At 41.8% G+C, this 23073-nt stretch overlaps 1 protein-coding gene across 1 annotated transcript; it reads right to left on the bottom strand.

Annotated features, from left to right (window-relative positions):
* Window positions 1-1865: 1865 nt before the first annotated feature.
* LOC124287272 lies at window positions 1866-10638 on the bottom strand. Its single transcript, XM_046723771.1, has 7 exons — window positions 10519-10638; window positions 9207-9315; window positions 8145-8260; window positions 5858-5875; window positions 5349-5463; window positions 4148-4273; window positions 1866-1977 (listed from the first exon to the last, which is right to left on the bottom strand). The coding sequence occupies exons 1-7, from the start codon at window positions 10553-10555 to the stop codon at window positions 1965-1967; spliced, it is 534 nt and encodes a 177-aa protein (XP_046579727.1). The 5' UTR covers window positions 10556-10638; the 3' UTR covers window positions 1866-1964.
* Between the last annotated feature and the right edge of the window lie 12435 nt (window positions 10639-23073).

The following is a 23073-nucleotide window of genomic DNA, read 5'->3' as shown; positions in this document are numbered from 1 at the left end:
AGCGTGTGTATCGACGTCAACACAAACGTTTTGCGCCGAACTGCGTTCGACAGGTGTACAGATTTGGTGGAGATGGCGTCATGGTGTGGGGAGCCATGCCTTACACATGTAGATGAGAACCAGTAGTAGTTCAACGAAATCTTATAACAAATCGCTACATCGACAAAATCCTGCGACCTCACCTCCCCAGCTTTTTAACCGCCAGAGGGAGCTGTGTCAACACAAAGCTCGACCCCACACAGCGCGTGTAACAGGTGCCAATCTCGGCAATGCAAACGTCAACGTCCTTCCCTGGCCATCCAAACGCCTGATCTGAAGCCGATCGAGCATCTATGGGACGATCTTGATCGACGCGTTCGTAAACGTCAACATTGTCTCCAGACACTTGTATAACTTGCCAAAGCTTTGCAGGAAGAATGGTGAAGAAATCCCGACTTGTGCAATCCCCTCCAAGGCGGTGTCGAGCAGTGACGGCTGCAAGGGATGGTGGCACCAGGTACTGACCTGAACGCCCCCTTGTGTCAATACATGTGCAGTGGCTGAACTGAATTAATGCTGAAAATGACAACAATACATATTCATCCGTGTGTCGAATTTTCTGCATCAATGTTCAAGCTTAATTTATGTACACTTGAATACATACATTTAGTAAATATCTTATGTTTGGCATATCCGTTTGCTTTTTTGAAGAGTTTATTTATATAAATGGGTGTAATATTTTACATCGGAATTTCTATATTAACAACTGGCTTATGCAGAATCTTGGAAATTACCCCTCTCTGTATCGGGTGTTTAATGTCGCGTTCAAGATGATTTCTTTCTTAAAGTGAAAGTGAGTTTAGTTTTACGCGGCATTTATCAATATTCCAGCAATATCACGACGAGGGACACCGGATCGTACTGGTGTGGGGATTCGAACCCGGGTCCTCCAGCGAACGCTTTAACTACAAGGCTACCCGCTCTTTTCTCTATGAAAGTGAGGTGCATGAGCGCCGGTTGCTAACTGCCCTTGACCAAACTATTGCTTGTGTGTAGTGCTAGACACAAAGGTACAATAGTGTATTACTGATACCCAAGGGTCGGTGAGGTGGCCTAGTGGTTAACGAGCTCGCTCGCCACGCCGAAGGCTCGGGTTCTATTCCCCACATGGGTACAATGTGTGAAGCCCATTTCTGGTGTCCCCCCGCCGTGATATTGCTGGAATATTACGGTGTAAAACTCACTCACTGATACCCAACTTGGACAATACACTGACCACCCGCTGATCAGTTATTATTTCTAGTGAGTGAGAGGGTGAATGGGTTTTACGCCGCTTTTAGCAATATTCCAGCAATATCACGGCGGGGGACACCAGGAATATGCTTCACACGTCCCCATGTGGGGAATAGAACCCGAGCCTTCGGCGTGGCGAGCGAGCACGTTGACCGCTAGGCTACCCCTGCAACATATTAACGTTATTCTCATTAGGATACTGCTGTAACTTGAAAAACGAATTATGTTTGTTTGTGTGTTTGTGTGTTTGTTGTTTAACGTCGCACTCAGCAATATTCCAGCTATATGGCGGCGGTCTGTAAATAATGGAGTCTGGGGCCAGACAATCCAGTGATCAACAGCATGAGCATCGGTCTACGCATTTGGGGTACGATAATATGTGATATGCATCAACCACTTCAGCGGACCAGACCAACCTACCATGTCATGGGTTTCCTCATCCCAGAGTGGGTTGCTGAAGACCAATCGTAACCCGGGTCTTTATGGGTCACTTTTTCTGCATGTGTGTATTTCCTCTTTTCCGTTAACGAGAGCACATTAAAAACCCATCTCGACGGCATCTCTTATCGTTAAATATTAAACGAAACAAAACAAACGGAATACTCCTTTATTTCAATTGACCCATGATGCTATGCGTTCTAAAGTTTCCGAGTTGTCCATGGTGCTTCTGTAGTCGAGATGGACAGATGGCCTCACTTTTTCTGCCTGAGGAAATTAAAAAAAAAGAATTATAAATACGTGTATAATTTGAAAAGAAAGACATTTGTTTGAGATAAAAAGTTCGTCAAATGAGCCAGCGTGGCATCTTTCACAAGACAATGTTTTCAGATGATCCAGAATATTTGGAAATCAATTTATTCAAGCGTAATATCTGAAGGGTGTCCTCCCATGAGTCATACGTCCCACCAGTCATACGGGTTAAAACAACATATGGTATGATTGACTGCACCAACAACTACCTTTGTAATGCCTTTGTCAAAATATAGTGGAATGATCCAGGAAACAAAAATACATCAGTGAACTTTAATAATCTGTCTTCAGCATGGTATACATACATAATCATTATACATACATCATTAACATTACTTTATTTAAATAACTTCAATAACTTAATTTCACAGTTTCGCCTGTTGTATACCTCGCCTAGAGGTAACGCATTCCACGGCAATCAATCCTGCCATGATAACAAGAGTGATATGCTATACTAATATTAATCGACAAGAGAGACTATGCCAACTGTGTGATATAAATACTGTCGAGGATGGCTACCATTTCCTTCTTGTTTGTTTCACTTCACGAGATTGAGTAAACTCAATCAACCTCAGTAGAGTTTAACATTGATTTAAATGTTTTGATTATCAACCAACGGCTGTGGTGTATTATAATCATATAACTTCAATGTAATTTACTTTAATAACATTTATTTATATGTTTTCATTACCAAAACCCTAGTATGGAGATCTACCTTCGGTTGTTGGCAAGCTATAGCCTGTTCTTATATTGTATTATCGTGTATAGTTAAAATGTTTTAGATTTTATTACTAGTTTTACACTTACATCTGTGATATTCTAGTTATTGTACTGTCCTTCGTTGGCAGGGTTTTATACTTTACCTATAATTATTATTAATATATAATTTGATATAGTGACGATATGGCTGAAATAATGCCGATATGACTTAAAATCTTAACTCACTCACTCACTCCTTACCCAAGACTGTGGAAATTCTCAGTGTTAGAGATTAAACTAACCTTAAGCTCTCTTATTAGCGGGCTAGTCCATTTTGCCCAAAGAGTATATGCCTGTTGTTGTTTTAATTACTCCCTCATTTGCTGTATGACTAGTGGGAGTAGGACTAATGGGCGTATGAGTAATGGGACATGACCATCTGAAGTTACGGTTTATCTTGAACAGGTTATCATTTTCTTCAAAAACATCCAAACCCAGACAAGAACAATATTGTAACTGGTGACGATTAAAAGTTCATCCATGCCACCTCTTGACCTCATCGACACTTTATCTGTACCTTTGCGGCTTTAATGGAGTTCCGGGTATTCATGCTTACAATTTGCGGGCGACGGTCATGATTTGTCTTATAATGTGGTTTTGTGTGGACTTGTGCATAGAACCATGGTCACAAACCAGCTGAAGTAAAGCAACGTTGGTCACGGAGAGTCTTGGATGGGTGCCCGTGTCAGGCAGCTTGACTGATTGCCCTGCCCCACAAGTAGCACAGGTGGTCTCATCTTAGGCATGTGAGTTTGTTCAAACTTGCTTCTGTTCACCTAGCACAATATGGGTACCCGGTGGGATATGTCATATGACTATTAACCTTCCAGCGCCTTGGGGTCATCTTAAGTCATTGGCGTGGAGTTCAGCCTTAAAAATGTTATGCCTTTTAATATAATTTACCAGTGCTATTCTTGCAAATGTTTCCAAATATTTTCTAGCTGGCGATGCATATGAGAAAATCTTACTTTCAAATTTCCAGGTTTGCTTAGTGGCAAAAACCTTGAACCTAACAGTGAATACTGCTATACTTGTCACCATATCACCCCCGTGAAGATCTGGGTTAGAATTGGTCTTCTGCTAACAAAGCTTGTCGCAAGAGGCGACTAACGGGATACGGTGGTCAGGCTCGCTGACTTGGTTGACACATGTCATCGTATCCCAGTTACGTACATCGATGTTTATGCTGTTGATCACTGGATTGTCTGGTCTAGACTCGATTGTTTACAGACCGCTGCCATATCGCTGGAATATTACTGAGTGCGGCGTTAAACAACAACTAACCTACCATATTAACGAGGCCTGGTGACCCCATATCTCATTGTAGCCATGTTTTTCTATGTTGTCAACAACAAGCAGTTCTCACCCACAGTTTCCGAGCATGCCTCTCAAGGCGGCAGGGTTCATCATGGACATTATACCCCGGACATCCTGTTTGTCTGAACAGTTATTGAACTCTTCCTCCAGGCAGTTCAAACCTTCTCTGGCACTTCTGTTTGAAAAAACAACAACAAAATATTTGTTACTGCCACTCGTGTCGGAAAAATACTTTTACAGCTTAAATTGAAAATGAAATGTGAATCTTCATCCATTTCATCTCTGGAAGCTCTTCTGTATGCTACCTAAAATACTTAGAAATGTTACAGGATATTGGTATGCACTATGATGCCAGTTAGTGAGTGAGTGAGTTTATTCCAGCAATATCACGGCGTTTGCTCGTCACGCCGAGGACCTGTGTTCGATTCCCCACATGGGTACAATAAGTGAAGCCCATTTCTGGTGTCCCCTGCCGTGATGTTGCTGGAATGTTGAGAAAAGTGGCGTAAAACTAAACTCCTGACTCTCTCACGCACTCACTGTCTTTTGCAACACAATGAAAGGCAGTTTAATGTCATGGCCAACCTTTCTCTTCAAACTTTATGCTGAAACATCAAGCAAGTAAATCTCGAACTATCTATCGAAACCAAAGTCCAAGTTTCTATATTGGCAAACTTTTAGGATCACACCTTGTATTTGTTTCGTGAATGCGACAACCACTACTTCTACTACAACAACAACAGCAACAACAACAACAACTACTACTACTACTACTACTACTACTACTACAACTACTACTACTACTACTACTACAACAACAACAAAAACTACTACTTCTACTACTACAACAACAACATTAACTACTACTACTACTACTACTGCTGCTGCTACTACTGCTGCTACTACTACTACTAATGCTACCACTACTCCTACTACAACCTTCACAAACTAGAGGAACATGAGTACATGCTGACAGGGACAGCGTGGGTGAGTTTAGTTTAACGCCGCACTCAGCAATATTCAAGCTATATGGCTGCGGTCTGTAAATAATCGAGTCTTGACCAGACAATCCAGTGATCAACAGCATGAGCATTGATCTGCGCAACTGGGGTGCGATGACATGTCGTCAACCAAGTCAGCGAGCCTGACCACCCGATCCCGTTAGTCGCCTTTTACGACAAGCATGGATTACTGGAGATCAATTCTAACCCGGATCTTCACGGGTGACATGGACAGAAGTGTGTATTTACTGGCAAGACTCTGTGTAGTCATCACTTGTGGGGTCCATGTTCAGAGATTTCAGCGGTCCAGCACAAGCCACGATCCGGCTCATGTATCCAGGTTGACAACCGGAACTAGATGATGCTGGAACAGTTTTAGACTAACGCTTCATCTCTGAACATATATAATGTTGATAGAAACAAATAATTATTTTTAAATTGAAAAAAAGCGCCAATGTGTCGCTGCAAGAGTTGCATGATCCCCAGGGAGCTGAGATTGATAATACGATTCAGAGACTATGAGACAGACTAGAATAGCTTTTGAGTGGCCAATTATCTTTCTGACATCTTTAAATATAAAATGTTCCAAATTTTGTATTTCAGTTTTTCACTTGAGCAGCTGAAGACGATATGTCGGTTTTCATTCAATTACATTGGTTTTGTCAATCTAAACGTATATTTATTCACACAGCATGCAGTACTCTTTATTTGTTTTGCTGGACAATTACAGTGGATTAATTGTAATTATGTGTACTCACCAGCTCCAGGGGAAGGACCTGTCCAAAAACAGAGAAGAAGAAGTTCAAAATAAATACAAACGTTTCTGATTCCGTCGCCACTGCTATTATAACTACTGCTTCTATCACTACTGCTACTACTACTGCTGCTACTATTACTACTGCTACTACTACTGCCACTGCTGTTGTTACTACTACTGCTACTACTGCTGCTTTGGCTACTACTACTACTACTGTTGCTGTTACTACTACTGCTGCTACTGCTACTGCTGCTACTACTGCTGCTACTAATACTGCTACTACTACTGTCGCTGCTGTTGCTACTACTACTGCTGCTTTGGCTACTACTGCTGCTGCTACAACTACTACTACTACTGTTGCTGTTACTACTACTATTGCTACTACTACTGCCGCTACTACTACTGCCGCTACTACTACTGCTGCTGCTACTACTACTACTGCCGCTACTACTACTGCCGCGACTACTACTGCCGCTACTACTACTACTGCCGCTACTACTACTGCTGCTACTACTTCTGCTGCCACTACTACTACTGCTGCTACTACTACTGCTGCTACTACTACTACTGCCGCTACTACTACTGCCGCTACTACTACTGCTGCTACTACTACTACTGCCGCTACTACTACTGCCGCTACTACTACTGCCGCTACTACTACTGCTGCTACTACTACTACTGCCGCTACTACTACTGCCGCTACTACTACTGCCGCGACTACTACTGCTGCTACTACTACCGCTGCCACTACTACCGCTGCCGCTACTACTACTGCCGCTACTACTACTGCCGCTACTACTACTTCTACTACTGCCGCTACTACTACCGCTACTACTGCCGCTACTACTACTGCTGCTACTACTGCTGCTGCTCCATTACCGCTACTACTACTACTACTACTTCACTGCCGCTACTACTGCTGGCTACTACCTGCTACTACTACTGCCGCTACTACTACTGCTGCTACTACTGCTATCATCTGCGACTACTACTGCTGCTACTACTACCGCTGCCACTACTACCGCTGCCGTTACTACTACTGCCGCTACTACTACTGCCGCTACTACTACTGCCGCTTCTACTACTGCCGCGACTACTACTGCCGCTACTATTACTGCTGCTACTACTGTTTCTACTACTACTGCCGCGACTACTACTGCCGCTATTACTACTGCTGCTACTACTGCTGCTGCTACTACTACTACTGCCGCTACTACTACTGCTGATACTACTACTACTGCCGCGACTACTACTGCCTCGACTACTACTGCTGCTACTACTACCGCTGCCGCTACTACTACTGCCGCGACTACTACTGCCGCTACTACTACTGCTGCGACTACTACTGCCGCTTTTACTACTGCCGCGACTACTACTGCCGCTACTATTACTGCTGGTGCTACTACTCCTGCCGCTACTACTACTGCCGCTACTACTACTGCTGCGACTACTACTGCCGCTACTACTACTGCCGCGACTACTACTGCCGCTACTACTACTGCTACTACTGCTGCTGTTACTACTAATACTGCTGCTGTAGTAGTAGTAGTAGTAGTAGTAGTAGTAGTAGTAGTAGTAGTAGTAGTAGTAGTACGGTCCAGATTGAGGGCACCTCTCAAAACCAGTTCAAAAGCGTGATGAACGGAAAAGGCAGTTCAATCTCGACCATAGACGCATGGTATATACGTTATACTGACAACAATTCTACCTTCAGTCCCTTTCTTAAATGTTCTTATCAAACTGAGATAAACTAAAGTACATCCCAAAATAATATAAACTTAACGATTCCGTTTTCTCTTCAGTATATCTGTATATTTAGTGTCTAATGGAGGCTCATCGTCGATTCAACACACATCGGTGTATGTTACCACATCAAGAACATCAATCAACATCACGAGCATCGATCTACACAATTGGTTGGTTGGTTGGTGTTTAACGCCGCTATATTCCAGCTATATAGCGGCGGTCTGTAAATAATCGAGTCTGGACCAGACAATCCAGTGATTAACGGCATGATCATCGATCTACGCAAATGAGATATGATGACATGTGTCAACCAAGTCAGCGAGCCTGACCACCCGATCCCGTTAGTCGCCTCTTACAACAAGCATGGGTTACTGAAGACCAATTCTTACCCGGATCTTCACAGGTCAATGCTAAGGACACAGAACGTAATTCCACAATATGTAGTTAGAGCAGTGTAACGTTTCATTCCAGGAGTATGCCATTTGCAAACCGACTATTTTGAGAGTTAATGATGTTCCGTATTCTCTTGTAGAAATACTCACATAAGGAGGACAACTGTCCGCGCATCATGCGGATGTATTGTGCTGACTGACTTGAGGAAAGGTTGGGGCATTCGGCGATCACAGCATCAACGCAGACTTCGGCTGCAGCAGCATCACTACGGTGAAAACGGGAAAACTGCAACTCAACGAATTTCAACTCCACGTCTCAAATGAGTAGATTCAATGCTCTTTAACTGGACCACAAAACAAGAAAAACGACCAGAGGAGGGACAGGATATTCCCAGTCCTGGTTCTTGTTCATCTGTGCTAAGTTTCGTAAGAATGGTGACCCATGAAGGTCCAGGTTCGAATTGGCCTTCAGTAACCTATGCTTGTCGTAAGACGCGACTAACGGGATCAGGTGGTCAGGCTCGCTGACGTGGTTGACACATGTCATCGGTTCCCCGTTGCGCAGATCGATGCTCATGCTGTTGGTCACTGGAGATTCCGGTCCAGACTCGATTATTTTCAGACCGCCGATTTATTGTTTGATTGGTTTGTTTAACACCGCACTTAGTAATATCCCAGCTATATAACGGCGGTCTGTAAATAGTCGAGTCTGGACCTTACAGTCCAACGATCAACAGCATGAGCGTTCATCTTCGCAAATGGAATACGATGACATGTGTCAACCAAGTTGACACATTCGATCCCGTTAGTCGCCTCTTTCGACAAGGATTAGTCATAGTTAAAGCGTTCGCTCATCAAACCGAGACCCGGGTTCGATTCCCCACATGGGTACATTGTGCAAAGCCCATTTCTGGTGTTCCCCGCCGAGATATAGAATATTGCTAAAAACGGCGTAAAACCATACTCACTCATTCACTCACTCACTTTGGAATTCAAAACATTTAAAAACAAATAGTTACCCGAAAAGATATATTGACTGAATTTCGATATGCCAATCCAATGTCATTCAAACAATGTGTCTTACTACGAAACATGTGCAGATTGCAGTCTACAATTATGCTACTTCTAAATGGGTTTGTAAGTATTGTGAGTGAATGTTTTCACTGCATGCATCTGGCCCATGGCCATTGCCTGGCAATGGCAATAGCTTACGTGCAAAACTGTGTTATTTCATCAAGATCACCAGAAAATCCGCTCAGACTGGCCCCACATACAGCTATGTCCATCTCGCTGTTACAGTTATAGCCGAAGGCCAAATTGACTGAAAAGGAAATAGCATAAAGGTGATGTACATAGACACATATGATATGAAACAGTGGTCATATACTTCCAAACCTTACTAAACTCACTCACCCATTAAGTCACATTTCGCAAGAAATGATTTAATTAATTTATAATAATTTCTATGGCGCCTGTTATCCAACTCGAAGCTGTTAAACGGCCCATCACAAAGTCTACCCCAGATAACCAAGACGGCCTGTGGGGCACTAGAATTATTATTATTTATTATAATGAAATGCGATTTGTGGACGGGAAGAGCATTTGATGCATGGGAATTTTAGACCACTTGTGTAGTTTCATGTTCAATCAGACCAAGGACGTCCCAGTCAGGGGGGATGCAAATGCATTGATTCATACGAAGCAGGTTGTGAAAATATGTTCATATCAAGTATTTAATTTCCGTATCATGTTCAGTAACAACTTACTGTGTCGTACAAAATTAGTTAACATATTTATAGTGAAACACAATCAAGCAAATAATTACCCTTAATTCCCGACAGCCCAACCAGTCCTTTTTCTGTGTCGATGAGTGAGTGAGTGTGTATGGTTTTACACCGCTTTGAGCAATATTCCAGCAATATTACGGCAGGGGACACCAGAAATGGGCTTCACACATTGTACGCATATGAGAAATCGAACCCGGGTTTCGGTGTGATGAGCGAACGCTTAGACCAACAGGTTTACCCCATCACCCCTTGTCTCGATGATGCCGAACGCCAAAGCGTTTTGGTAAGACTGGGATCGAACCCTCGACGTTCCGCTGGCTCTTTGAGATATTAAATCGTTTCCTACATGGGTTTCTTGGGATCAGATCCTTCCACACAAATCTATAAAACCAAATAACAGTGAGCCATTTAGCTGGAATACTGCTGAGCGCGGCGTGAAACAATAAACAAACAACAGTTATGTGTTAAGTGAGTGAGTGAGTAAGGTTGTACGCCGCTTGTAGCAATATTCCAGCAATATCACGGCGGGGGGACACCAGGAATGGGCTTCACATATTGTACCTATCTGGGGAATCGAACCCGGGGCCTTCGGCGTGACGAGCCAACGCTTTAACCACTAGGCTACGCCACTGCCCCTTATGTGATAATAACAGATCTCGTTGTTTGGCCATACAATGAGATTAACAACGCCGTGAGATATGGCATACAATCAGATTAACACCATGCATCATACTTACCCACAGCAGAAATCACGATGATGATTTTGACGCCCATGATGCTGACGGGAGTGTTGTCACAGCTGGTGCTGACTTTGTAATGCGGTCTCCCGATAAACACCAAGCCTTATAGCTAAGTGCCTGCGAATTTCGTCATTTCCATACTCGCCTACAGTGACCTATAACTTTGACTGACATTTCTGGCAGGAAATTACCTCCGTAAATTACCCAAAATTAGTCACTTCCAACGGGTCAATTGCCGACTGGCTGTTCCTAATGTAAACGTACGAATTTCGTTGTAGCGTCGTGAGAATACAACAGTCCAGCTTATTTAGATTATATTTTGGGCTCTTCTGTTGGCATTGAAAACATCGGATATCTTAAGTGAGGGCACGAGACTGACATCAGTGCTTATCTGCAGACCCTTAAGGATCCGGGTTAGAATTGGTCTTCAGCAACCCATGATTGTCTACCCGTAAAGATCCGGGTTAGAATTGGTCTTCAGCAACCCATGACTGTCTACCCGTAAAGATCCGGGTTAGAATTGGTCCTCAGCAACCCATGCTTGTCGTCGTAAAGAGGCGACTAACGGGATCGGGTGGTCTCGCTCGCTGACTTGTTTGACACATGCCATCGTCTCCCAATTGCGCATATTGATGCTCATTGTGTCAATCACTGGATTGTCTGGTCCAGACTCGAATATTTACGAACCGCTGCTATATACCTAGGGTATTGCCGAGTGCGGCGTTTAACAACATACAAACAAAACTGCGTAGAAAACCCAATGGGGTGCGTTTCCAGAAGTGTTTTATTTCTCTGAGGTGAAACCCACATGCACTAAGTAGAAGGAAAAAATTTAACTGAAAAACTAAAACTTCGCGCCTTTCATTGAGGTCACAAGTGACCGGTTTCTGTAGCACAAGGTTTAGCATTGCGGAATGGGCTATGAGACAACACCCAGCACTGTGAGACAATACCCAGCTTTGCTTGAACGTAACTGTAACTTTTTCTAAGGGATCTTCCATACTGTTGTTACGTTGACCAGTTTTCCATAGATGAAAGTATCAATACCTATATTTTGTATACCCCGTGCAAGTCCATTCCCTGTCGTTTCAAGCTTGGCATAGTCATATTTTACATATGACTGGAAATACGTAAAATATGACATGATCACTTCATAATTACATATTAATCAACTGAACGTGATGTATTTCAAAACGAATACTCGTAAAATACACAGTCATTATCCTCTTCCACACATACTTCTAAATGTTTGAATGCTTTACGTGACAAAGTCGTTCGCTGCTCAGGCTGAGGGGGCTAGATTGCTGCCTTTGTGTGCTGGTATTTTGGTGTCTCACTCTTCCAGGATGGGTTTAAATCTCCGTGGACGGTGGGGTATCCCAATGGTTAAAGCGTTGGCTCGTCACACCGAAGACCAGGGTACGATTCCCCATAAGGGTACAATGTGCGAAGCCCATTTCTGGTGTCCCCCGCCGTGATGTTGCTGGGATATTGCTAAAAGAGGCGTAAAACCCAACTCACTCACTATGAAAACATTCAGTATAACTAGTAGTATACTCTCCCAAAAAGGAACGCATCATGAAAATAGCAATTTCATGTAGCAATGAATTAAAACGTGATTCATTTTGCAAAAGGTTTTGCTCTGTTTATGGTGTTTATGTTTTGAAACATCACAACAACACAGACCGTCAGGAACAGGTTGAGAGAGGCTGGTTTACGTGCCAGAAGACCTTATTTTGGCCCTGTGCTTCGACAAAAACATCGTCGACATCGAGTTCAATGGTGCACCAACGTTCAGGCCTGGAACCTACTGAATTGGCGTAGAATCTGGTTCAGTGATGAATCACGATTTCTATTGGAACGACGCGATGGAAGAATGCGGTTGTACAGACGTCGACGTGAACGTTTGACCGACGCTTGCGTTCCCCAGGTGGACAGATTCGGCCGGGGAAGTGTTATGATGTGGTGAACGATCACCTGCCGTAGGAGAAGTGATTTGGTGATGATCCAGGGCAACCTGACAGCTCAACGGTACTGTGACGAAATCCTACGCCCACACCTCCTTCCTATCATTGATCGCCGGAGGGAGTTGTTTCAACAGGACAATGCCAGGCCCCACACAGCACGTCACACTAGAGACTTCCTCCAGAACCACAACATCAATGTGCTCCCCTGGCCCTCAAGATCACCGGACTTAAACCCGATCGAACATCTGTGGGATGCCCTGGACAGACGGGTGCCACACCGTAACCCTCAGCCCCAGACATTTCAGCAACTCGCACAGGCACTACAGGCAGAGTGGGCTGCGATTGGGCAACACGAGATTCTGAGACTTATTCGTTTGATGCCGAGGCGATGCCGTGCAGTTCTGGATGCCCACGGTGGTCACACGAGGTATTGACTTCAGCGCCACCACACGTCTCCATGTGGCACTCAAACTGACTTTCCTCGAGTTGGTGCCAAAGACGGATAAGTCTGCATTCCCAGTGTGCAATTCCTCTATATTTCATTGACTCATAAAGCCTACAAGATGTTTCTAAAATAAACATAAAAATACAGCTGAAATTCCTATATGCGTTTCTTTTTTGGGCGAGTATAGGAGTATTACTGGAATATTGCTTAAAGCTGCGTAAAACTAAACTCAGTCACCCATTAAATCCCCGATGCTATGAAGAGCAATTAACCAAAAACTTATTCCACTTTTAAATGCATTATTTGTGAGAACTGTTATACATTTAGACTGACTGACTGAGTTTGGTTTTACGCCGCTTTTAGCAATATTCCAGCAACATCACGGCGGGGGCACCAGAAATGGGCTTCACACATTTTACCCATGTGGGGATTCGAACCCGTGTCTTCGTCGGCGTGACGTGCCAACGCTTTAACCACTAGGCTACCCCACCGCCCCTGTACATTTAGAATAGTGATGGGGCCGGTGGGGGTAGCCTAGTAACACCGAAGACCCGGGTTCGATTCCTCACTTTCGCAATATATATGAAACCCATTTCTGGTGTTCCCCGCCGTGATATTGTTGGAATATTGCTAAAAACTAACTAACTAAGGAACGAACGAACAAACGAACTAAAACGAACGAACGAACTCGGATATATGGTGATGAGTTTGCACTGTGAAACTGTTAGTCATATCTCATTGTAACCTGTAAATAGAACAATGGCCCTTATCGGAATAAAAACGGTGTCACTATGATTTAGACACGTTCAAAAGTAACTTCGTATTCAAGGCACTTCGACCTACAGTGTGTGTGTCTGAATAGATAAGTCTGGATTTATGCAAGTTTTTCAGTGCAAGCTCAAAGACATAGCATGCGGCGGTTTAACAATGATATCCAACTCGGACTCCTTATATACCACATCCGCACCGGACAGTTCTTGTTTCCGATATCAAGTCAGGGCAGCAACAAGTACCATCATCTCACATCACGTGACCAGGGCCTCGAACCGCCTTCTTCCTTCACGCACTTCAACTAAGGGGATCGGGTGGTCACCCTCGCTGACTTGGTTCATGCATGTCATTGTATCCCAGTTGCGCTGAGCGGTGCTCATGATGTCAATCACTGGATTGTCTTGTCCAGACTCGACTATTGCCAATGTGTCGTGATTTAATCTGCTAATTACTGAATGTGAAACGGAACAACTTCCAAAATGCCAATTGTACGTAACAAACACATTTGTGTTTACAACAATATCAGAACAAATAATTATTTCAGTCTGGTTAAAAACACTGGAATGTGCAGCAACACACTGACACATTTCACTGTATATTTTCAATTTTACCCCGACCATGCTCATGTACACATAATCCGTGAAGATCAGGGTTAGAATATTGATCGTCAGCAACCCATGCTTGTCGTAAGAGGCGACTAACGGGATCGGGTGGTCAGACTCGCTGACTTGGTTGACACATGTCATCGTATCCCAATTACTAAGATCGATGCTCATGTTGTTGATCACTGGATTGTCTGGTCCATACTCGTACATCTACAGACCGGCGGCGTTAAACAACAAACCACCTGCACATTATGAAAACCATTGCATGAAATTGGCGTGTTTGCACGAAATTCATGACATAGTGTGAATGGTATTATCATTTTCAAGCAAGTACATAAATAAATAAATAAACAAACAAACAAACAAATAACCAAAACAATAAAAAAGAACAAAGGAAAACAAAACAAACAACAAAACAAAACAAAACAAACAGAAATATAAACATGTCTCCTACTTTTAAATAGTATAACATCCTACCCATCTTTACACTTTACACTTTGAATTCTTTTTGCTTTAAAAAAGTCCCTGACTGACAATGGATACTACAGATTGGGCTGGCTTATGGATACGACAGGAAGAAGAAAATGTTTTTATTTATGTGTCACATGTTATATATAAAACATACACAGACTACAACAGAAAATAGTAAATAAAATATCACGGCTTTGTAAGCAACAATGGAGTGTGGTATATCTTTTTAATTACATGACTACAAACTGCGTTTGCGCATGGTTACGGAGAAGAAAGAGAGTGTTATTATTTGTATGTCACATATTATATATGACACAAACATAGATACCTCAAGACACTTAATATAAATATAGCATCTGGCCTATGAGACATAAGCCACTACATTCTACCTTAAACAGACAGTAGTGAATAGAATATCACAATTCTATAAGCAACAGTGGAGTGTGGTATATTTAATTACATGACTACAAAGTGCGTTTACGTCTATTAAACGTTTTAGTAACTAAAGCCGCTAAGGGTTTTATTAATTTGCATAGCATAACATATATGCAGCCTGGTCAGAAGGTGACAAGAGAGAAAAAGGGTTAATATTTAATACATTTTCCCACAAGTCATATCGTAAATCCGAATATAGTGGACAGCTGACCAAAAAATGAGCTTCGTCCTCAATCGTATAGCAATGACAACACTTACAAATTCTATCGTCTAAAGGTGTTTTAGGGCGTGTAAATCTACCGACCTCTATTTCCAGAGGAGGTAGGTGCCACATCGTAACATGCTAAGCATACTGCGATGAGATCTAGGCAGAAGTTCAGTGACCTATGGCTCAGCTGTTAATAGTTTCTTAAACTTTCTGTAAGTACGGAGTTTATTCCCATTAGGTTTCCCTCGGTCGTTCCAAAGTTCTTTATTCCAATCCTGACAATCTAAAGATCGTATCCATTGTGAAACGTTATAACATTCCATTTTAGACATATTATACAGGTCCACCACGGGGAGATCCAATTTGTTAAGAATATCAACAATTCTATTCCCATATTATTCTATACTGCACTCGGTATTATACGACAGGCACGAAGCAAGCACTCACATCTGTTTTAATGAAATTTCGTTGCACCCGTGCTTAATTTACAGATGCTCTGTTCCATCAACCCAAGCCTTGTATGTATGGCGAGAAATAAGGTATCTCACCGCTCAACATTCCTACACGCATTTAGATTTACGCGCTTCGCTTTCCCAGGTAGCATCCGACGTTGGTCCAACGTTGACCAGACGGTCAAAAAAAACATTGGGGCAACGTCGGCATCCAACGTCAGAATGCTAACGGGGACTAACTAGCATCGATGAGACACTGTGTCAATCCTGTAGGTACCATCATGCAATGTCATCGTTCTATCATTTCCAGGATGCAGTATACCATGGGTACTCTAAAAATATGTGATTCAAGTAAATTATGTAATTATAAAGAATAGGAATCTCTTTTATCAATTAAATATTATTTGCGTGATATCCCAGAAAGAGAATACAGAAGACTTTTATGCTTATTACATATATGTGAGCTCCCTTTAATGGTTAATATTTGCAGACGGTGTGACACTCTCCGCTGTAATAGAATATGTACATTTTGTGAGTTAGGTTGCGTAGAAGATGAATATCACTTCCTTCTAAAATGTCCATTGTATGACTATCTCAGATCAAAATATATACCAAGATATTATAATTGTAATTCACCCACGATGTTTAAGTTTCAAACTGTTCTAACATGTAATAAGATAAATATTTTGCTAAATGCTGCAAAGTTTATTCAGGAAACTCTATTTCTCAGAAATTCCCATCTGTCATTATAGTGATTATTTGTATTATGTTGTACATGGGCCGTTGGCATTTACACCCAATAAAAGAATAAAATAATTGAATTGAATTGAGCATGATAGTTCCGTGCAAGTCCATGCCGTGTCGTTTCAAGCTTAACATAGTCATATTATACATATGACAGGAAATACGTAAAATATGACATGATCATTTTATAATCGCATATTGATCAACTGAACGTGACGTATTTCAAACCGAATACTCGTATACTCGTCATTATCCTGTTCCACACATAGTTCTAAATGTTTGAATGCTTCCCGTGACAAAGTCCTTCGTGGCGAAGGCTGAGTGGGTTAGATCGCTGCCTTTGTGTGCTGGTATTTTAGTGTCTCACTCTTCAAGGATGGCTTTAAATCTCCGTGGACGGTGGGGTAGCTTAATGGTTAAAGTGTTCGTTCGTCACACCGAAGCCCCGGGTTTGATTCCCCACATGGGTGCAATGTGTGAAGCCCATTTCTGGTGTCCCCTGCCGTGATGTTGCTGGGATATTGCTAAAAGCGGCGTAAAACCCAACTTACTCACTAGTTTTATGACTGGAATATTGCTTAAAGCTGCGTAAAACTAAACTCAGTCACCCATTAAATCCCCGATGCTAGATATACCTGCCACTATTTACCTTTGTATGAAGAACAATTTACCAAACAAAAACATATTCCACTTTTAAATACATTATTTGTGAGAACTGTTGTACATTTAGAATAGTGATGGGGCCGGTGGAGGTAGCCTAGTAACACCGAAGACCCGGGTTCGATTCCCCACTTTCGTACTATATATGAAACCCATTTCTGGTGTTCCCCGCCGTGATATTGCTGGAATATTGCTAAAAACTAACCAACTAAGGAACGAACGAACGAACGAATGAACAAACGAACTAAAACGAACGAACGAACTCGGATATATAGTGATGAGTTTGCACTGTGAAACTGTTAGTCATATCTCATTGTAACCTGTAAATAGAACAATGGCCCTTATCGGAATAAAAACGGTGTCACTATGATTTAGACACGTTCAAAAGTAACTTCGTATTCAAGGCACTTCGACCTACAGTGTGTGTGTCTGAATACATTAGTCTGGATTTATGCAAGTTTTTCAGTGCAAGTTCAAAGACATAGCATGCGGCGGTTTAACAATGATATCCAACTCGGACTCCTTATATACCACATCCGCACCGGACAGTTCTTGTTTCCGATATCAAGTCAGGGCAGCAACAAGTACCATCATCTCACATCACGTGACCAGGGCCTCGAACCGCCTTCTTCCTTCACGCACTTCAACTAAGGGGATCGGGTGGTCACCCTCGCTGACTTGGTTCATGCATGTCATTGTATCCCAGTTGCGCTGAGCGGTGCTCATGATGTCAATCACTGGATTGTCTTGTCCAGACTCGACTATTGCCAATGTGTCGTGATTTAATCTGCTAATTACTGAATGTGAAACGGAACAACTTCCAAAATGCCAATTGTACGTAACAAACACATTTGTGTTTACAACAATATCAGAACAAATAATTATTTCAGTCTGGTTAAAAACACTGGAATGTGCAGCAACACACTGACACATTTCACTGTATATTTTCAATTTTACCCCGACCATGCTCATGTACACGTAATCCGTGAAGATCAGGGTTAGAATATTGATCTTCAGCAACCCATGCTTGTCGTAAGAGGCGACTAACGGGATCGGGTGGTCAGACTCGCTGACTTGGTTGACACATGTCATCGTATCCCAATTACTAAGATCGATGCTCATGTTGTTGATCACTGGATTGTCTGGTCCATACTCGTACATCTACAGACCGGCGGCGTTAAACAACAAACCACCTGCACATTATGAAAACCATTGCATGAAATTGGCGTGTTTGCACGAAATTCATGACATAATGTGAATGGTATTATCATTTTCAAGCAAATACATAAATAAATAAATAAACAAACAAACAAACAAATAACCAAAACAATAAAAAAGAACAAAGTAAAACAAAACAAACAACAAAACAAAACAAAACAAACAGAAATATAAACATGTCTCCTACTTTTTAAATAGTATAACATCCTACCCATCTTTACACTTTACACTTTGAATTCTTTGCTTTAAAAAGTCCCTGACTGACAATGGATACTACAGATTGGGCTGGCTTATGGATACGACAGGAAGAAGAAAATGTTTTTATTTATGTGTCACATGTTATATATAAAACATACACAGACTACAACAGAAAATAGTAAATAAAATATCACGGCTTTGTAAGCAACAATGGAGTGTGGTATATCTTTTTAATTACATGACTACAAACTGCGTTTGCGCATGGTTACGGAGAAGAAAGAGAGTGTTATTATTTGTATGTCACATATTATATATGACACAAACATAGATACCTCAAGACACTTAATATAAAATATAGCATCTGGCCTATGAGACATAAGCCACTACATTCTACCTTAAACAGATAGTAGTGAATAGAATATCACAATTCTATAAGCAACAGTGGAGTGTGGTATATTTAATTACATGACTACAAAGTGCGTTTACGTCTATTAAACGTTTTAGTAACTAAAGCCGCTAAGGGTTTTATTAATTTGCATAGCATAACATATATGCAGCCTGGTCAGAAGGTGACAAGAGAGAAAAAGGGTTAATATTTAATACATTTTCCCACAAGTCATATCGTAAATCCGGATATAGTGGACAGCTGACCAAAAAGTGAGCTTCGTCCTCAATCGTATAGCAATGACAACACTTACAAATTCTATCGTCTAAAGGTGTTTTAGGGCGTGTAAATCTACCGACCTCTATTTCCAGAGGTAGGGTGCCACATCGTAACATGCTAAGCATACTGCGATGAGATCTAGGCAGAAGTTCAGTGACCTATGGCTCAGCTGTTAATAGTTTCTTAAACTTTCTGTAAGTACGGAGTTTATTCCCATTAGGTTTCCCTCGGTCGTTCCAAAGTTCTTTATTCCAATCCTGACAATCTAAAGATCGTATCCATTGTGAAACGTTATAACATTCCATTTTAGACATATTATACAGGTCCACCACGGGGAGATCCAATTTGTTAAGAATATCAACAACAATTCTATTCCCATATTATTCTATACTGCACTCGGTATTATACGACAGGCACGAAGCAAGCACTCACATCTGTTTTAATGAAATTTCGTTGCACCCGTGCTTAATTTACAGATGCTCTGTTCCATCAACCCAAGCCTTGTATGTATGGCGAGAAATAAGGTATCTCACCGCTCAACATTCCTACACGCATTTAGATTTACGCGCTTCGCTTTCCCAGGTAGCATCCGACGTTGGTCCAACGTTGACCAGACGGTCAAAAAAAACATTGGGGCAACGTCGGCATCCAACGTCAGAATGCTAACGGGGACTAACTAGCATCGATGAGACACTGTGTCAATCCTGTAGGTACCATCATGCAATGTCATCGTTCTATCATTTCCAGGATGCAGTATACCATGGGTACTCTAAAAATATGTGATTCAAGTAAATTATGTAATTATAAAGAATAGGAATCTCTTTTATCAATTAAATATTATTTGCGTGATATCCCAGAAAGAGAATACAGAAGACTTTTATGCTTATTACATATATGTGAGCTCCCTTTAATGGTTAATATTTGCAGACGGTGTGACACTCTCCGCTGTAATAGAATATGTACATTTTGTGAGTTAGGTTGCGTAGAAGATGAATATCACTTCCTTCTAAAATGTCCATTGTATGACTATCTCAGATCAAAATATATACCAAGATATTATAATTGTAATTCACCCACGATGTTTAAGTTTCAAACTGTTCTAACATGTAATAAGATAAATATTTTGCTAAATGCTGCAAAGTTTATTCAGGAAACTCTATTTCTCAGAAATTCCCATCTGTCATTATAGTGATTATTTGTATTATGTTGTACATGGGCCGTTGGCATTTACACCCAATAAAAGAATAAAATAATTGAATTGAATTGAGCATGATAGTTCCGTGCAAGTCCATGCCGTGTCGTTTCAAGCTTAACATAGTCATATTATACATATGACAGGAAATACGTAAAATATGACATGATCATTTTATAATCGCATATTGATCAACTGAACGTGACGTATTTCAAACCGAATACTCGTATACTCGTCATTATCCTGTTCCACACATAGTTCTAAATGTTTGAATGCTTCCCGTGACAAAGTCCTTCGTGGCGAAGGCTGAGTGGGTTAGATCGCTGCCTTTGTGTGCTGGTATTTTAGTGTCTCACTCTTCATAGATGGCTTTAAATCTCCGTGGACGGTGGGGTAGCTTAATGGTTAAAGTGTTCGTTCGTCACACCGAAGCCCCGGGTTTGATTCCCCACATGGGTGCAATGTGTGAAGCCCATTTCTGGTGTCCCCTGCCGTGATGTTGCTGGGATATTGCTAAAAGCGGCGTAAAACCAAACTTACTCACTAGTTTTATGACAGGAATATTGCTTAAAGCTGCGTAAAACTAAACTCAGTCACCCATTAAATCCCCGATGCTAGATATACCTGCCACTATTTACCTTTGTATGAAGAACAATTTACCAAACAAAAACATATTCCACTTTTAAATACATTATTTGTGAGAACTGCTGTACATTTAGAATAGTGATGGGGCCGGTGGAGGTAGCCTAGTAACACCGAAGACCCGGGTTCGATTCCCCACTTTCGTACTATATATGAAACCCATTTCTGGTGTTCCCCGCCGTGATATTGCTGGAATATTGCTAAAAACTAACCAACTAAGGAACGAACGAACGAACGAACAAACGAACTAAAACGAACGAACGAACTCGGATATATAGTGATGAGTTTGCACTGTGAAACTGTTAGTCATATCTCATTGTAACCTGTAAATAGAACAATGGCCCTTATCGGAATAAAAACGGTGTCACTATGATTTAGACACGTTCAAAAGTAACTTCGTATTCAAGGCACTTCGACCTACAGTGTGTGTGTCTGAATACATTAGTCTGGATTTATGCAAGTTTTTCAGTGCAAGTTCAAAGACATAGCATGCGGTGGTTGAACAATGAGATCCAACTCGGACTCCTTATATACCACATCCGCCCCGGACAGTTCTTGTTTCCGATATCAAGTCAGGGCAGCAACAAGTACCATCATCTCACTTCACGTGACCAGGGCCACAAACCGCCTTCTTCCGCTGTCGGGGCAGATTCACAGATTCACGGATTCACCAGTTCGACTAACGGGATCGGGTGGTCACCCTCGCTGACTTGGTTCATGCATGTCATTGTATCCCAGTTGCGCTGAGCGGTGCTCATGATGTCGATCACTGGATTGTCTTGTCCAGACTCGACTATTTACAGATCGTTGGGATAAACCTGGAAAAGAGTGCGGCGTAAAACAACAAACAATCATACCACAGGAAAAAAATGTACAGATTATTTGAGTAAAGGCTTTAAAAAATACCTTGCGATTAGGGACGACAAAAAACAGTTATCAACGGTACTCGTACGTCTGCAATACACACACACACACATACACACACACACAAAATAGGGTTGAAAAAAATACGAAATCGCTGATATCGGTCGGCAGAAGAATAAAACGCAAGAGCTGATTATTTTCAGATTGATAGCCTGTAAAATGGAATGGAATCATTTGCAAATTATTTCATTAATATACGAACTTGGAATAAACTGAATTTATGTGTTTATCTCCCCGAAAATGACGAGAAATCCTTGACCTTTACCTCCGCGTGGGCGATTGGCGGTCTGTTGCAGATGACCACCGGCTGACGGCTATTAACATCAATCAGGTCTGAATCATCCAGCTTAGATTGCAATATATAAATGGAGCGACCTTTAAACATTCATGGTTGGAAAATTCTGTCCTAAATACACACCGACACACATAATTATACACCAATATAATATAGCTTTGTTGAATAAACTACCGGACAAAAGGAACTTGTCACTTTTAAAGTGATTGCATAATAGACAAAATCACTGGTAAAGGTTTGAACCCAAGCAGAAAACATTCGCCCAAACGCAACATTGTCCCGATAACAACGCACCTGTCCGAAAACTTCGTACGAATCGTGCATTTTTAAAACGTGAAAAACGTAATTGTGGGACATTTGTCCAAATGCATGTGCATAATTGAGTCCCATCCGGGATTCGAATTCACACCCTCAGAGTCAGGCACCTAATAGCCAGCACACAAAGTCATCCGCCTAATTAACCTGCTCAGCCACCGCGACTTCCACAAAATGGAAGTATTCAGATTTAGGCGAGAGCGGTGGGGCACCTTTATAGCGGTGAAAGCGTTGGCTCGTCACGCCGAAGACCTGGGTTTAATTCCCAACATTGGTACAAATATGTGAAGCCCATTTCTAGTGTCCCCCGCCGTGGCATTGATGGAATATTGCAAAAGGCGGCGTA

This window comes from Haliotis rubra, unplaced genomic scaffold (assembly GCF_003918875.1).
Source record: "Haliotis rubra isolate DU_JTF1 unplaced genomic scaffold, ASM391887v1 Scf4, whole genome shotgun sequence".
NCBI classification, from domain to species: domain Eukaryota; kingdom Metazoa; phylum Mollusca; class Gastropoda; order Lepetellida; family Haliotidae; genus Haliotis; species Haliotis rubra.
Note: the sequence above shows the minus strand (reverse complement) of the source record. Positions and strands in the feature narration are given on the sequence as shown.

Excerpts from the sequence above, each read along its gene's own strand:
- LOC124287272 (XM_046723771.1), bottom strand. The coding sequence starts at position 10,555 with ATGGGCGTCAAAATCATCATCGTGATTTCTGCTGTGG. Across the intron at positions 8,261-9,206 it reads GAAATAACACAGTTTTGCAC|TGATGCTGCTGCAGCCGAAG; the intron begins GTAAGCTATTGC and ends TTTTCACCGTAG. Across the intron at positions 4,274-5,348 it reads GACTACACAGAGTCTTGCCA|AAGTGCCAGAGAAGGTTTGA; the intron begins GTAAATACACAC and ends TTTTTCAAACAG.